Genomic DNA, 17,896 nt, shown 5'->3' on the forward strand with positions numbered 1-17,896 from the left:
TGCCTGAATCGCTTATATAGGGAATCCGATTCCTTCTTGAATTGTACCAGATCTGTGCAGTTCCTCCTTATCCTAAGGAATAGGCCCGTTGGTATTCCACAGACAAGGGATTCAGGATGGTGGCTTGTTGCATAGAGGAGAATATTTGCTGCTGTCTCCTTCATAAATGTTGAAGTACTTAGATGTCCTTGGTCAATATATAGTTCCGCTGTGATCACAGTAATCTCCCCAAGCTATATAACGCACTGTCTACCGACTCTTAGTGACTGTCATTATTACTCAAGATCATAGTGTATATTCATATATATGCTGGAGGAATCTGTTTAATATTTCCGCTCATCTACACAAAAACTCGGCCATGAGATGAACATTAAAGGCTGATGAAGAGCACAGTATGACGCCTCCCCTTCCTGCTGCCCTCCGATGCTTCTCTCGGCTCACCCATGCGAGCCAAGGGCTCCTGCTGCTATCAATCTGCGCAATGAGGAGGGAGACAGCGTCAAGAGCTGCTGTTCTCGTGCACATCGCTGGATCGGATCGGGCTCAGTTAAGAATAACGGGGGGTTGGGGAGATCCTGTAGCAGGGAAGGTTTTTTTACCTTAATGCATAGAATGCATTAAAGTAGAACTTTTTGGCTTCCTCTCTCATAGCCAAATAGGAAGTGAGAGGAAATAACTACAAATTAAAGGAATTCCTTGGGGACCCCCCCGGTCACCAGAACTAGTGTCCCCATTGGAAAATTCCCCCTCTATTACATTTCTGGGGACAACCCAAAAATGTGGGTTTTATTTTACTTTACTTTTATTTTAAACAGAACAAATAGAGAGGGTGAATCTCCCTAACTAGGGCACTGTCAGCAATAAAGACTGACAAGCATTGTAACCCCTCTCCACCCTATCCAAGACTAAAAAAAAATAGTTTGCCTTTAGTTATACTTTAAGGCAAAAAACCTTGAGGCTTTTTGTGCTGCTGCTATGTATCTTAAATAGAATCGAGCAACTAAAAAAATGTGAAGTATCTGCTATAGTAAGCGGTGTATTGATATTTAAGATGAAGAGGGCGTGACTCCCCATTGGGTATAAAAGCTATTGATTTGTTACCTAAAGCATTGTTTAAGAACTGACAACATGATTGGAAGCACCTTTATCACTCAATACAGAATGATCTTATAAGGTGTTTCTCACTGCATAATGAGCCGAACACCCCCCCGGTTCGGTTCGCACCAGAACTTGCGAACAGGCAAAAAAGTCTATGGGACACGAACATGAAAAATCAAAAGTGCTCATTTTAAATGCTTTTATGCAAGTTTTTGCCATAAAAAGTGTTTGGAAACCCGGGTCCTGCCCCAAGGTATCAATGCAAAAAAAAGTTTTAAAAATGGCCATTTTTTCAGGAGCAGTGATGCTTAATGCTTAAAGTGAAACAATAAAAATGAAATATTCCTTTAAATATCGTGCCTGGGGGTGTCCTTGGTATGCCTGTAAAGTAGTACATCTTTCCCGTGTTTATAACAGTACCACAGCAAAATGACATTTCTAAAGGAAAAAATGTAATTTAAAACTGCTCGCGGCTGTAATGTATTGTCCGGTCCTGGCAATATAGATAAAAATCATTGAAAAAAATGGCATGGGTTCCCCCCTCAGTCCATTACCAGGCCCTTTGAGTCTGGTATGGATATGAAGGGGAACCCCGCACCCAAATAAAAAAAATTGTGTGGGGGTCCCCCAAAATCCATACCAGGCTCTTCAGGTCTGGTATGGATATTAAGGGGAACCATGCACCAAAATTTTTAAAATAAATGGCGTAGAGGTCCCCCCAAAATCCATACCAGGCCCTTCAGGTCTGGTATGGATTTTAAGGGGAACCCTGAGCCAAATTTTTTTTTTAAGTGGCATAGGGGTCCCCCCAAAATCCATACCAGACCCTTATCCAAGCACGCAGCCTGACAGGCCGCAGGAAAGGGGGGTGAGAGAGCTGCCCCCCCTCCTGAACCATACCAGGCCACATGCCCTCAACATGGGGAGGATGTTTTGGGGTCCCCCCAAGCACCTTGCCACCCCCCTTGATGGGGACAAGGGACTCATCCCCACAACTCTTGCCCGGTGGTTGTGGGGGTCTGCGTGTGGGGGGCTTATCAGAATCTGGAAGCCCCCTTTAACAAGGGGACCCACAGATCCCACCTCCTATGAGAATGGGTAGGGGTACATTGTACCCCTACCCATTCCCCAAAAAAAGTGTCAAAATATTAAAAATGTCAGTAGAAAATTTGGGACAAGCCCTTTAGTAAAGAAAAAAAACTATCCCTCAATGTCCATTCATCTTCGATCACAGCGTCCGAAGACCGGATACAAAAATGGAAAAAAATGCGCCTCCACGGGAGGCTCCCGCTGACTGAAGCGTCTTCGCAATGACAGCTGTTATATAGATGAGGCCGGGGCCACCCAGTGACGTAAATGGGTGACCTCGCCCCCTGTGATATTACGTGATGTCACGTAACGTCAGAAGGGGCGGGATCACGCATTTACGTCAGCTATTTATGTTGCCTCCCGCTGACTGAAGCCTCTTAGCAATGACAGCTGCTATATAGCTGAGGCCGGGGCCACCCGGTGACATAAATGGGTGACCTCACCCTCTCTGACATTACGTGACATCACGTAACGTCAGAAGGGGCGGGGTCACCCATTTACGTCAGCTATTTATGTTGCCTCCTCACCACCTGATTTAAGGCCATGATTGTCGTGCAATGCACATGTTTGCGACACGGTAGTATGGCAATTAGAGTTTTAAATCATATTTGAGTAGTGTGCCTGGTGATCTTTGTGGCTGGCACACTGTGCCTGGTGATCTTTGAATGCTCCTGTGTTGTTCAGGTAGATCTCCTACCCCTGAATTATGTTTTGACATGTAATTTAAGAATTGTTCTTGCTATATTTGCCTGCCTTTGTTTGAAAAACACATGAGATACTAGGTTGTAGACAGCCATAATGACTTAATGACATAATAGTCAAAATGGGCTTCATCTTTTCCATTAGTTGTTCAATACGCAAGAAAGGAAGGATGAAACATACAGTATCTCACAAAAGTAAGTGCACCCCTCACATTTTTGTAAATATTTTATTATATCTTTTCATGTGGCAACACTGAAGAAATGACACTTTGCTACAATGTAAAGTAGTGAGTGTACAGCTTGTATAACTGTAAATTTGCTGTCCCATCAAAATAACTCAACACACAGCCATTAATGTCTAAACCTCTGGCAACAAAAGTGAGTACACCCTTAAGTGAAAATGTCCAAATTGGGCCCAATTAGCCATTGCCCCCCCCCCCCGGGTGTCATGTGACTCGTTAATGTTACGAGGTCTCAGGTGTGAATGGGGAGCAGGTGTGTTACATTTTGTGTTATCAATCTCACTCTCTCATACTAGTCACTGGAAGTTCAACATGGCACCTCATGGCAAAGAACTCTCTGAGGATCTGAAAAAAAGAATTGTTGCTCTACATAAAGATGGCCTAGGCTATAAGAAGATTGCCAAGACCCTGAAACTGAGCTGCAGCACGGTGGCCAAGTCCATAACAGGACAGGTTCCACTAAGAACTGGCCTCACCATAGTCAACCAAAGAAGTTGAGTGCACGTGCTCAGAGTCATATCCAGAGGTTGTCTTTGGAAAATAGACATATGAGTGCTGCCAGCATTTCTGCAGAGATTGAAGGGGTGGGGGGGGGGTCAGCCTGTCCGTGCTCAGACCATACGGTGCACACTGCATCCAATTGGTCTGCATGGCTGTCGTCCCAGAAGGAAGCCTCTTCTAAAGATGATGCACAAGAAAACCCGCAAACAGTTTGCTGAAGACAAGCAGATTAAGGACATGGATTACTGAAAGCATGTCCTGTGGTCTGAAGAGACTTTTTTGGTTCAGGTGGTGTCAAGCGTTTGTGGCAGCAATCAGGTGAGGAGTACAAAGACAAGTGTGTCTTGCCTACAGTCAAGCATGGGAGTGTCATGGTCTGGGGCTGCATGAGTGCTGCCGGCACTGGGGAGCTACAGTTTGAGGGAACTATGAATGCCAACATGTACTGTTAAATACTGAAGCCAAGCATGATCCCCTCCCTTCGTAGACTGGGATGCAGGGAAGTATTCCAAGATAATAACAACCCCAAACACACCTCCAAGATGACCACTGCCTTGGTAAAGAAGCTGAGGGTAAAGGTGATGGACTGGCCAAGCATGTCTGCAGACCTAAACCCTATTGAGCATCTGTGGGGCATCCTCAAACGGAAGGTGGAGGAGCGCAAGGTCTCTAACATCCACCAGCTCTGTGATGTCATCATGGAGAAGTGGAAGAGGACTCAAGTGTCAACCTGTGAAGTTTTGGTGAACTCCTTGCCTAAGAGGGTTAAGGTAGTGCTGTAAAATAATGGTGGCCACACAAAATATGACACTTTGCGCCCAATTTGGACATTATCACTTAGGGGTGTACTCACTTTTGTTGTCAGCGGTTTAGACATTAATGTCTGTGCATTGAGTTATTTTGAGGGGACAGCAAATTGATACTGTTATACAAGCTCTACACTCACTACTTTACATTGTAGCAAAGTGTAATTTCTTCAGTGTTGTCACATGAAAAGGTATAATAAAATATTTACAAAAATGTGAGGGGTGTACTCACTTTTGTGCGATACTGTATGTCTGTAAAAAAAAAATCAGCTATACATATGAAGCAGGTTTTTAAAGTACTGACATTTTGATTCATTGGGCATTCAGCATCTGAGAGACAACAAGCAGCCAACAGTGTCTGGGAACACCTTTCCAGCTCAATACAACAAATGTGCAATAATGTTTCCCAGATAACTTGATTTCCAAGAAAAGGGAGGGCAGCAGATTGGTGCACAGCAGCTCCACCTAGTTCCAAAAAATGAATGTATAGTAGCAATTGTGGTAACTTTGATGCAAGTCTGCATTTGCATATTGCATATATGCAGAATTCCCACCTATATTTGTTGTGTGGCTGATTTTACTGACAGTAGTAACAGCATGGGGTATGGAACATTTCCCCCTGTACTTAAAGTGATATAAAGTCTTGTTTTTGTTATACTTACTGTACCTGCTCTGTGCAGTTGTTTTGCTCTCCTGGCCCTCCCTCCTGCCCCCACAACACGTAGTTTGCTATGGGGGCATCCGAGCAGGCTCACTCCTGAGCCGCTGCTCTGTGTGTCCATTCAGACACGGGGTCACGGCTCGGCCCCACCCACTCTCTCTCTTCATTCGCTCACTGACTTTGATTGGCTCCCGCTGCTGTCTTAGCCAATGAGAAGGGAGAGTCCACGGACAGCCGAGGCTCTCGTACACATCGCTGGAGGAAGATCGGGCTCAGTTAAGTCTTAGGGGGGCTGCTGCACACACAAGGTTTTTTATTTTAAGAAAGTAAAAAAAACTTCTGCCTTTAGGACCATTTTAAAGTACAGAAATTTTAATTTAACAGTCCCTAAATGGGCTTTTTTAGATCTCCATATGACTAATAGGTACACCAGCTTTTCTATTTATTTTTCCCCAGAGAAACTTGTGAAATAATTTTCAAGTCTCAGGGAACCCCCGCTAAAAAGAATATTTGGTTGAAGAGAAGATTCTGGACAGCCACACTCAAAATCAAATGCCTTTATTAAAAAAAGGAGGTAATAATCCAAAAAGTACAAGCCACAGCAAACAACGGATCACAAACACTGACGCGTTTCACACTTTCAAAAGTGCTTATTCATAGCTAAATAACCACAAACATTAACTGCAATATATACACACTAATATCTATTAAACATGTGACCCAAACCTGTGAATAAATTACTCTAATTAGAGTTAGTTGATAGGTGAAGTGGGTTGATTAGTGTATAGCTGACATGTGTGGTTAAATGTGAGAGCACCACTGTAATAACTCTTCTGAAGAACTCTTCTGACTTCTGAAGGCAATTGGTTCTATTAGATTTCAGTTAGGGTTATCAGAATAAAGGGAGCTGAATACAAATGCACGCCACACTTTTCATATGTTTATCTGTAAAAAATGTTAAAAAACATCTATCATTTTCCTTCCACTTCACAATTATGTGCCACTTTGTGTTATGCCGTGTACACACGGGCGGACTTTTCAACCGGACTGGTCCGACGGGATGAATCCGTCGGACAATCCGACCATGTGTGGGCTTCATCGGACCTGCAAAGGACTTTTTCAGTTGAAAATCAGACAGACTTTAGATTTGGAACATGTTTCAAATCTTTCCAACGGACTCGAGTCCGGTCGAAAAATCCGCTCGTCTGTATGCTAGTCCGATGGACGAAAACCGACGCTAGGGCAGCTATTGGCTACTGGCTGTTAACTTCCTTATTTTAGTCCGGTCGTATATCATCACGTACAAATCCGTCGGACTTTGGTGTGATCATGCGTAGGCAAGTCCGTTCGTTCGCAAGTCCATCGAAAGTCCGTCAAAAGTCCATTGAAAAGACCATCGGACCTTTGATGCCGAAAAGTCCGCCCGTGTGTACACGGCATTAGTCTAGCGCATAAAATCCCAATAAAATACATTTGCATTTTTGGTTGTAACATGAAAACATGTGGAAAATTTCAAGGGGTGTGAATACTTTTTCAAGGCACTGTATGCATGCTTCTTGTTTGGATGATGTAACTCCTATGCACACATATTATCCTGGGCCCGCCAATCAAGGATGTAAGTGGAGGGGCAGAGGAGCTAGACTAATGCATACAGTAGACACTCCCAGAGGAAGAGAGGGCACTAATGTGCAAGGATTGAGGGGGCTGTGCTAGGGAGTTGATTTTGATGAAGTAAAACGTGTTAGCAAATTTAAAGGCACATTGCAAGTGAAGAAAACAACATTGTTTATGGAGAGGAAAAACTCTGTAAGGATGTAAAATACTTGATTAATTGAGCTTTCAGCTACAATTTCTTTAAAGATGGTGACAGGGTCTCTTCACCATAGCTAACTAACATACATTAGTCTGTATGAACTCCCAAGGACAAACGTTGACTAGAAATCTAATTAAATAATTTAATTTGTTTTAGAACTTCATAAATTGGTTACTAATCTACAGTATTCCTACTTTTCAGAATATAAACTGCACTAAATGTACAACATACTGTTGAAAATTAAACTTATTTTTCTTCCCTTTCTTTAAAACAAATATATAAACTTCATGGAGCTTTTGTTCCCCCTAGCTACTTTGCGAGAGAACCATTGATGGATGCTCTGAGTGATTCAATGCCTAGGTACCTACTACAGGCAGGAATAACTGCAGTCTCGACTGTCAGTGTATTGATTTCTTGTGTAGCTCACAAGCAAAACTAGAAGTCACATAAGAGGCAAATAACATAATGACAAAGCTTCGAAAAAATCCATTGTGAACACAACTCATTTAGAATATGCTAAGAGCCAGGCAACAAAGAAACTATGTACACAACAAAAATGAATTCCTCTTCTAATTATAAAGAAAACAAAGGGGCTTCCTTTTTACTATCGTTGCTTTCAGCATCTCTATTATTGGATGATTTTTTTTTTATTGCAAAACACAAGTATTTCTTTCTAAATTCAAAGCAGAAAAGATTATGATGATGCTCAAGATGGATTTTGTGTTCCTGCTGTTTCAAAGCCAATCTTAAGTGGAATAAAGCATAGCTTCGTAAAATGTTGAACGAGAAAATCGTAACTTAGGAACTGAGTGCTTGTGGTAAAGAAAAAAAAATGCTCGCAGGCAGTGAATGTTCTATAATCAAAGCATCCAATTAAGAAGATATAGAATGGATCCTTGGAGTAATCCAGTGAAGTAAAAAGTATTAAATGTCCAGGAAATACACAGAGTCCCTAAGGAGTCATATTCTGAGTGAGTCTGTCTTCTAGGAAACCTAAGCAGCCTTTCAGTGTGTCATTCACTGCTGATGATATCTTAATGTCTCTGGCTGAAACACTTGGCCTGTCTTCATCTTTCAGAAATTTGACTGATATGATTTGTCTCGAATTTTAGCTTTGGATGCTATGAACTTTAATTGTAAATTAATGGAGAAGGAATATTTCACAGGTCCACCAGGATGCTACAGAAAAATGCCTGAAATCTGTTTGTTCTGGCTGCAGGTGCTGGTGCTGAAAGGTCAACCCAAAACTTTTTTTGTAGAAAGCTTGTACAGAGACATAACTCTAGACCACGGGATGCACTGATTGGTCCTGTTGAGTGATTGGCAGAGTGTCTAGCCCATCACCTATATTATATATTCTGTAGTGTTCAATTCCATTTCTCAAGGGTCGCATATAGGTCAGGATTATTGAGCAGATAGGAAACCAGTGTAGGAATCCTGTCTGAGCAGGGTGTAACTGTGATTGTAACTACACATATAACAGAAGCAAGAATAATCATAGGTTTGCTCTATTACAGATGTGGGGATACCTGTGCATTGCACGTGTTCCCACACCTATAGCCAAAATGTGCTGCTGTTTAGCAGATGAGCCATTATTCCTAATGGAACCCCTACACATCAGAGAATTTGGCGCTTTTCCCCATGCACAGTAACATGGACAAAAACCAGCCATACATGGATTGAAATTTGTCCGGTTCAGCAATGATTCCCGAGATTCAATCCATGAATAGACAGGCTGGTTGCATCTAAGTCGATCCATCAGTCAACTTGGGTACAACCATTCTGTCAGATTTGTTACATTGAATTACTGCTGGCAGCTACAGCCACTAGCAGTAATTGTGTGGCTGCACCGAAAGTGACAAACCAGAAGTGATGGTGGAGCAGCTTGGGTGGGTGCCAATGGTATCGGCTTGTACTGGCTGGTATTCTCACACTAGCAGCTTTGGTGGAGGGAGTTATTTTGATTGGATGCTTGATTTGGCTGTCAATTTTTGATGCTCGTGAGTAGTATTTTGGCAATGATTGAATAAATACAGGTGTTTTAGCAATATCACACTATTGGGGCCTCTTTCTTTTCCCTGTTGCTGAGCTTGTCCATTGAGGGAGGCGGAGCGGATGACCCAGCCAGCGATTGACCAGTGGTGCACAGTTGAAAGAGCAGTTTACCTATCATGAAAATGAGAGACATTAAAATTTGGTGAGTGTGTAGCCTACGAGGAATGGTATTCACCCAATCACGTGGTGGAGTGTGGAGAAGAATTCAATCTATGAACAGTTGTTTTAATTCCGTTTTTTGGACATTATTGATTATTACAAATCATGTGTGGACACTGGGTGTTATTGTTTCATTTTTTATATTATTTGGCTGAACAGTGATCTTATAGCGCTACCTAAAATTGTAATTATTTTGGGGTTTATTCTTTATGATTTTATACTGTTTATGTTGGCAGCAATAACTTAATTATCTGAGAATTATAATATTGTTTATTGGATAATTTTTGTATTTCTTCAGGGAGCAGAGTTAAAAGTTGTTGGATTTTTCATACAGCACTTTTTTTGTTGTTGTTAATCGTGTTTTACTGTCCGGGAAGGCTCCCCATGCCCCCCCTCCACACCACCGGCAGAACATAATAGCACTGCAGGAGGCATTCCCCCTTCAACACTGACTGTGTTTTTAAGGAAATCAAGCAACTTTCTTTCCTATAACCCGTGGTGAAAGGAAAGAAAATCAAGTCATCTATGGGCTGTTTAAGGTGGTTGTAAAGGCACAAGGTTTTTTACCTTCAAGCATTCTATGTATTAAGGTAAAAAACCTTCTGTGTGCAGCAGCCCCCCCAATATTTACCTGCGCCCCTTCTCGATCCCTTGCCTCTCTGGGGACTTGCACTCCTGATTGGTCATTGGCTCCCGTTGCTGTCATTATCAGCCAATGAGCCAATCAGGAGATGGAGAGGGCAGGGCCGAGCCATGGCTCCATGTGTGAATAGACACACAAAGCCACGGATCAAGAGCATGCCTGCTTGGGTGGCCCCACAAGCAAGCTGCTTGCTATGGGGTCACCTGGCAGGAGGGAGGAGCCAGGAGCACCAGCGTGGGACCTGAGATGAGGAAGATCCAGGATGCGCTGTGCAAAACCACTGCACAGAGCAGGTAAATATAACATGTTTGTTAGAAGATAATTGATTTAGGGATGAGTGAGATGGTCTTGCTTTGTGAACAACACATTACCTTAAAGTAGAACTAAAGACAAAACTGAAATCCTCAAGGTGACTTGAGAAAACACAAAACACATTGTCGTGGTGACACTTTGACACTCTGGTGTGCGTATCAATTGCAACCATCCATAGCCGCTTCTCCCCGGCTCTGCCCAACCTTCGGCGTGGCTTTGTGATATCATCCCCGGCTCCCGCAGCTCGGATGCTGCGTCCTCATGCAGGGGATTACCAAGGATTTCCTGGCTAATGTCCTAGCGGTTCCACTCGCAGCGGTGATCCCACCAGCCGAAGGAAGGTTTGGAATATCATCAATAGTGGGCAAGCAGCCTATATTCTGCCACTGTTTATTGGGCTTGAGGCAATAGCTGTCTATGGTAATGTTTAATTAAAGCAGAATCACCCAGTTATGAACGTTTATACAGCATGATGTTTTTAACAGAGGCCAGCTGTGGTCTATTCTAATGTGACTTTAATGACTGATTAATAAATTCCTTTTTTTTACTACATTGGGGGTTCTAACTGAACTGTTGCTTCACCCCGGCTGGGCACTGTGTACTCCTAAGACAATTTCCACCAACAGTGAGGTGTTATAGCATAAGTTCTAAGCACTCACAGAGATGTTTGATGTGTCTATCCTTGCTACTCCTCCTAGGGTGATCTCTCTGGACTTTTTTTCTGATAATATTTTTTATGATAAAGGGGTCAATTCACTAAAAGATAAATACCGTATGAATTTTTGAGTTAAAATAACTCATGCAGTATTTATCTCAAAAGTAGTCAGTTCACAAAAAAAACATGCATTATTTACTGTATGCATTAAATATTTATGTTTTGCATATTTAGCACTTAAATTTTGCGTTATTTTTGGCGCTGTTTTTTCACAATTTTTTATTTTGCAGGCTAACACTGCACCAGAAGGCAAACAGCAATATTGTGAAACTATGAAAACATTCAAGGGTGCTTTCATTCACAAAACAATCTCCCTCTGATGAAATGTTACAATTTATTTTCATTCCTGAGCTCGGAGGAGAACATTTTCACACTGATACATTGTATACTTTTAACTTTCTTGCCAAGGGCAGAGTTCCTTTAATTGTTATTTTGTACATTTCTAAAATATCGCCATCAACCATCAGGTGATAAATAACTAATGTGTGTGTTTTAGTAAATTTACTTTAATGATTTATCTCATGTTTTTTTGCGGTATTTATCTCGCTTTTTTAACCACTTCAGCCCCAGAAGGTTTTACCCCCTTGATGACCAGGCCATTTTTTGCGATACGGCACTGCGTTACTTTAACCGCTTCAGCCCCGGAAGAATTTACCCCCTCCCTGACCAGAGCGTTTTTTGTGATTCAGCACTATGTCGCTTTAACTGACAATTGCGCGGTCGTGCGACGTTGTACCCAAACAAAATTGGCGTCCTTTTTTTCCCACAAATAGAGCTTTCTCTTGGTGGTATTTGATTGTCTCTGTGGTTTTTATTTTTTGCGTGACAATTTTGAAAAAAAGCAATATTTTTTACTTTTTGCTATAATAAATATCCCCCAAAAATATAAAAATATATAAATAAATAAAACATTTATAAATAAAAAAACATTTTTTTCCTCAGTTTAGGCTGATACGTATTCTTCTACATATTTTTGGTAAAAAAAAATTGCAATAAGCGTTTATTGATTGATTTGCGCAAAAGTTATAGCATCTACAAAATAGGGGATAGTTTTATGGCATTTTTATTAATAATTTTTTTTTATTAGTAATGGCAGCAATCAGCTGGGACCATTCACATTTTTACAGCGATCAGTGCAATTAAAAATGCACTGATTACTGTGTAAATGTGACTGGCAGGGCGCGCGCACCTGCTATCTGGGCCTCGCGAGTTCACGTACAATAACATTATTTCGTGCAGCAGAGCCAACCTGCCGCAGTAAAACTGTGGTGGCTGGTCTGCAACTGGTTAACTGACAATTGCGCAGTTGTGCGATGCTATATCAAATAAAATGTATGTCCTTCTTTTTCCACAAATAGAGCTGCAGTCTTAAATGCTTGGCAGCCATCCACTGTAACAAAGCCCCGCCTCCTCATCCATGATAGACGGAACACTAATTCAATGTATCAGCATTGTATCAGTGTTCAGTTGACCGTCTATCATGAATGTGGAGGCGGGGCTTTGTTACAGTGGATAGCCGCTGAACAATTAAGACTTCAGCTGTATGACACAGTGGAAGACAACCACTGTGTGTAATCGAGGTATTGGCGAGCCTGCAGATGGGCACTGATGAGGATATAGATGGGCACATTGAGGCTGCATTGTTGGCACAGTGAGGCTGCAGATGGGCACAGTGAGGCTGCAGATGGGCACTGATGAGGCTACAGATGGGCACAGTGAGGCTGCATTGTCGGCACAGTGAGGCTGCAGATGGGCACCGATGAGGATACAGATGGGCACAGTGAGGCTGCATTTTTGGCACAGTGAGGCTGCATTGTTGACAATAATGAGGCTGCAGATGGGCACAGTGAGGCTGCATTGATGGCTCAGTGAGGCTGCATTAATGGGCACTGACAAGGCTGCATTGTTGGCACAGTGAGGCTACAAATGGGCACAGTGAGGCTGCAGTGTTGGCACTGATGAGGCTGCAAATGGGCACAGTGAGGCTGCATTGTTGGCACTGATGAGTCTGCATATGGGCACAGTGAGGCTGCATTGATGGGCACTGACAAGGCTGCAGATGGGCACAGTGAGGCTGCATTATTGGCACTGATAAGGCTGCAAATGGGCACAATGAGGATGCATTGTTGGTGAGTGTGACACAACATTATCTTTTAAAGTATTATTTTATTATGGTATTATATTATTAATTATCTTTAAAGTATTATTTTATTATAGTATTTTATTATGAATTGGGGGGGGGGATTGTCGGCACGGAGCGTGACCTCCCTGAAATGAGCTTGACACCTCCCTGAAATGAGTTTTTGCAGGTTGGGATGTCTGCTACAGCTCCACCCAGACCTGACAAGTTCCAGTCTGGAGCACAGTCAGTATCTGAGCCCTGGTCATCTTATCATGCTGTTGCTAAAGCAGCAGAAGAATGATATCACAAACCACAATCCCTCAGACCTCCTGGGAGACACTGACAAGGAGACAATGATTGGTAGGGGGGGCAAGTGACATTTTGGCATAAAGAAAAATCACAAAAAAAAGGCAAGTTATGATACATATTGTGAAATGATTTATATTTCAAAACACTATAAAGTTGAAATCTATAAGCAGTGGCTATTCATGGAGATGACCATTTCTTATTACTCAATTTGCTGCTATGGCAAAATGGGCTTGTACTGTAGCCTTGTACTCCTTTACTCCTGTTTTATTTAGCAAATAACATTCAATAACTGAAATTGAAAACACTTTAGCTTGTGGAACAAAAATAGATAGCCTGTTCAGCAAAAATGAAATATGATAAGCAGTGGTCCAGGCAGTTTTAAAAGATTGAAGAATCATTATGAATGACAAAAATCTAAACTGTTCTGACAGATATGTCATAAGATATAAAATATTTCCTGTGCCTCGGTCCTGAGTCCTGCCTGCTATTACAAGCAAATAGAGCCAGGCGACAGTAGCCAGACATCTGCCGCCTAGAGGTATGACAATCCTCAAAGTTATTGGATGATGTATTGTATTCAGTGACTTTCCAAAATCATTTTGCTCCAGGTCGACTGTTCCTAGAGCCAACCCTTCCTAAATGCTAAAGGAATAGTTGTTAAGGCAATCACATTGACACTAACAGAAGCAGACAACTTGAGCAGCCTACAGAACAACCCTTTTTCCTCTTTTAAATATTTAAGCATTTCGTTCATACAACCATTTTTAGTATTCTTCAAATTATGTGTTTTTTTTTTCTTTTCCTCCAGAGAATTAACAACAATTAAGACACATTATTTGGTGGCTGCATATTTTATATTAGTTTGTAGAGAGCACCAGACAATACAGATCATCATTTATCACCTTTAAGGTTCGGCAAGAAATGGCTCTGCTGAGAAGATAATTTATGGCTTTTCCAAGCTGCATGCTGTCTCCCTGACCACTATTGAAAGTGACAGAACTATCAGAGGCATTTGTATTCCGAGGTTGAAGCCTCCAAAAGAAAAATCGGAGGCACAGCTGAGAACCGCTCACCTATTCAGGCTTCCAACAAATGCAAATGCCTTTATGAGACTAAATTAAATTGTGATCATTTCCACCGCATTTGCTAATTGCAGATATGCTAATTGACAGTTAGGATGCGTGCGTATTGGAGCACATTATTTGTTCAGCTTTGTCTGTATTAAACAAGTTTTTGTGGAATTCTCCAAATGTAATAACCTTTTCAATACTGTACAATACAGGTACATTTGGGAATGCATTTTTTTCATTATCAACAGCTGCAAAGTATATTCAAGTAATGACTGTGCAGCTTTTATTAGTTTAGAGTTTTGCTGTAGCATAGTTATGACTGCTCTGACAGTATATCATATTAAGGATGATTTGTTTGGTGCAGTAAAAGTGAAGTAAAGCATAACATGTGCAGGTATTGCCTTTAGTATCAAATAACATTTTAGATGTTCCTTTTCAACTGCAGGATATACAATAAAACCACACTCCTGATTGGTTGCTTTGGACCCTATTTGAGTTTCTTTTTATTATTAATATTATTGTTACTATACAATAGGGATCTTCAAACTATGGCCCCCCAGCTGTTGTGGAACTACACGTCCCATGAAGCATTGTAAAATTCACAGACATGACTAGGCATGATGGGAATTGTAGTTCCTGAATAACTGAAGGGCCATAGTTTGAAGACCCCTGCTATACATAATGCACAGTATATAGCTTACACATAGCTTTACAAAATAAAGGGGGATACAGTGCAGTTACAATACAATTTAAGACAAGATCACTGGGGAGGATGGCTGCAAGTGAGAGCTCACAATCTGAAAGGGAAGGACAAGTGATACAAAAAGTAGTAGCTGTGTAGGGGTGAGTTATATGAGAAAGTACAATATAGTTGTTAGAAGGCAGATTAGACTTGCCCGAAGAAATTAGTTTTCAGGGATTGCCTAAACACACACAGAGTAGGAAATAATTAAAGAGCTTGGGGTATGGAGTTCCTGAAGTTGGGAGATGCTCTGAAGAAGTTTGAGTAGGGGGGGAGGTGATGAGGGCGCTGTAGACCAGGAAGTACTGGGTGGAGTGAAGAGGACAGTTTGGGTGATATTTTGAGACAAGGGTGGTGATGTAGCAAAGTTGTGGATGACTTTGTAAGTTGTCATTCTTTTCAACTTTATTTGCAGGGCAATCAGAAGTCAGGAAAGTGAATTATTAGCTTGTTGGTGTCGTTAGTTCAGAAGGGGCGTATTTTGGAAATGTTAAGGAGGTGAAGTGCCTCAATAATTTGCCCCCAATCTGTCACTTACAAGTGTAAGGTATGTCAGTTATAGTAGAGCTAAAATTAGTAAAGCTATATAGGTTAGAGGTTCCAGTTCAGACTGTGGACCAGAGCTGCCAATCAGTGCCCATCTCCCCCATACTGCACCACCTCTCCAGTAAGTAGTGGAAATGAGCAGAGAGATGCAGTGATAAGAAATGAAAGCTCAGGGCAGTCACATTTTTTCTGAGCACAGAGGATGAATAAAGCAGAAGAATTTTCCTGGTATATAAAGATTTGTAGCATTCAGTTTAGAACAAAGCGTGATTAACCAGTTCCTTCATGGCCTATAGCAGATTGAAGGCCGGGCAGTGGCTTTCCCGTTCTGAGTGGACGTCATGTGATGTCCTTCAGAATAGCCGTTCGTACGCACCCCTGGGGGTGCGTAGTGAGGCAATCCATGCTGCCATGTGTCGCTCAGACACACCGCATCATTGATCATGGTAAAGAGCCTATGACGTAGGCTCTTTATCATGTGATCAGCTGTGTCCAATCACAGTGTAAATAGGAAGTGCCGGTTATCGGCATTGCTCTCTTCACGCTGACAGCGTGTGAGGAGAGGAGAGTCAATAAGCAGCTTTTCTCAGTGGCGACATCCGCACTAATAATCAGTGCAATGATTATAAGTGCAGTCCCATCAGTGATGCCTGTCAGTGCTCATCAGTGCCATCTATCAGTGCCCATCAGTGCCACCCATCAGTGCTACCTATCAGTGCACATCAGTGCTCCTTATCAGTGCCTACCATTGCCCATCAGTGCCGCAGTGCCTACCATTGCTCATCAGCACAGCCTATCAGTGCCCGTCAGTGTAGCCTCATCAACGCACATCAGTGAAGGAGAAAAATTTGTTATTTGCAACAGAAACTAAGAAAAACTTTTTTTTTCAAAATTTTTAGTCTTTTTTAATTTGTTTAGCAAAAAATAGAAAACTCACTGGTGTTTAAATACCACCAAAAGAAATCATAAAAATGGAATTTGGGTACAATGTCTCAAGACATTAAAAGTGTGACAGCACTGAAAGTTGAAAATGGGCCTGAGCAAGAAGGAGGTGAAACATAAATACACATGTTATAATTTGTAGTATGCACCATTTCAGATTGTAAAGTTTTTTTGTGTGTGGATCAGCGCTATTCTTATCACTTTACACAGTTCACTAATTGTTTTTTTCACAATTACTGGAGTAGCAGCTGTTCACTTGAGCACACATCTGTGGCGCTGTTACTACTTATTACATACTTTCACACTGGGGCCACCCGAGCGTTAGCGCTAAAGCGCTGCTCGTTTTAGAAGTGCTGCCCATTAATTTCAATGGGCAGGGGCATTTTGGGAGCGCTGTATACAGTGCCCCCAAACCACCCCAAAGATGCTGCTTTCAGGACTTTTTCTAATGTCCCGCAAACACCCCAGTGTGAAAGCACTTGGGCTTTCACATTTGGGCAGCATGGGAGGCAGTTTTCCGGTGCTTTACAGGCGCTATTTCTAGCAATAAAACGGCTGAAAACTGCCTCAGTGTGAAAGGGGTCTAAAAGTTCACCTTTTTTTTGCAAATTTATTATATGGGTAAGGTCGAGTGCTAACAGGTGACATTTTATTGTATCATTTTGAGGTTTATTAAAATGAATAATATATCTCTGGAGGTAATGTAATTTTTAATTTTCTCATGCTGTTTATCAGAGCAGGTTTAGTTTGGACATAGACACAGAGAATTTGGTTTGCCAGCAGAGGGTGCTATGAGAGCACTGTGTGAAGAAACTGCTTACAAAGGTTGAAGTTTTTATTTTCTGTTGTTATATTTTGGTGATATTTGCCTTATGAGCAAAGTAACATCCACATAATAATATCGACCTTCATAAAGTAAGCAATGTATTTCTTATTATTTAACTGCTAACCAATTCACACAGAGGATATAAAGATCTTGCTCTGTTTTTGCGCTAGTAAGAAACTTGTTTTAAAAAACTCTCAGATCATAGGCCCTTTTAGTCTAGTCCAATCCATCTTCTAGTCCAGTGGTTCTCAACCTTTGGAAGAATTTACTAGGCCCTGACCTTAAAAACATTTTATGCTCCAACAGTAAGGAATAAAATGTATACTTATAAAAGTATGGGAAACCAAAATGTATTGAAATGCTGGAAAGCTCTGGATGGGGCTGGGTGTCACTGTGGGTGGGGGCTGTGGAATGGGACTCTGCAGCTGACTTGTAGGGGGATTAATTTTTCGGAGGGGGCTTGGGAGCACTAGGGGAGGTTGGTGGGCACTGTGGGATATTGTTGTTGGTTGGGGTTACTATGGAGGGCTGGAGGCTTTGCAAT

The 17,896-nt window shown here is 41.8% G+C and overlaps 1 protein-coding gene across 1 annotated transcript in view; it reads left to right on the forward strand.

Moving 5' to 3' along the window:
* Nucleotides 1-15,779, forward strand: part of LOC141131459 (protein unc-13 homolog B-like) — a 251,587-nt gene extending 235,808 nt beyond the window's left edge. Inside the window, exon 8 of the mRNA XM_073618752.1 lies at nt 14,035-15,779. Within this exon, the coding sequence (XP_073474853.1) occupies nt 14,035-14,052 (18 nt within the window). The 3' untranslated portion in view covers nt 14,053-15,779. The remainder of the gene's footprint in view (nt 1-14,034) is intronic.
* Nucleotides 15,780-17,896: the final 2,117 nt, after the last annotated feature.

Source organism: Aquarana catesbeiana, linkage group LG03 (assembly GCF_042186555.1).
Source record: "Aquarana catesbeiana isolate 2022-GZ linkage group LG03, ASM4218655v1, whole genome shotgun sequence".
In the NCBI taxonomy this organism is placed as follows: domain Eukaryota; kingdom Metazoa; phylum Chordata; class Amphibia; order Anura; family Ranidae; genus Aquarana; species Aquarana catesbeiana.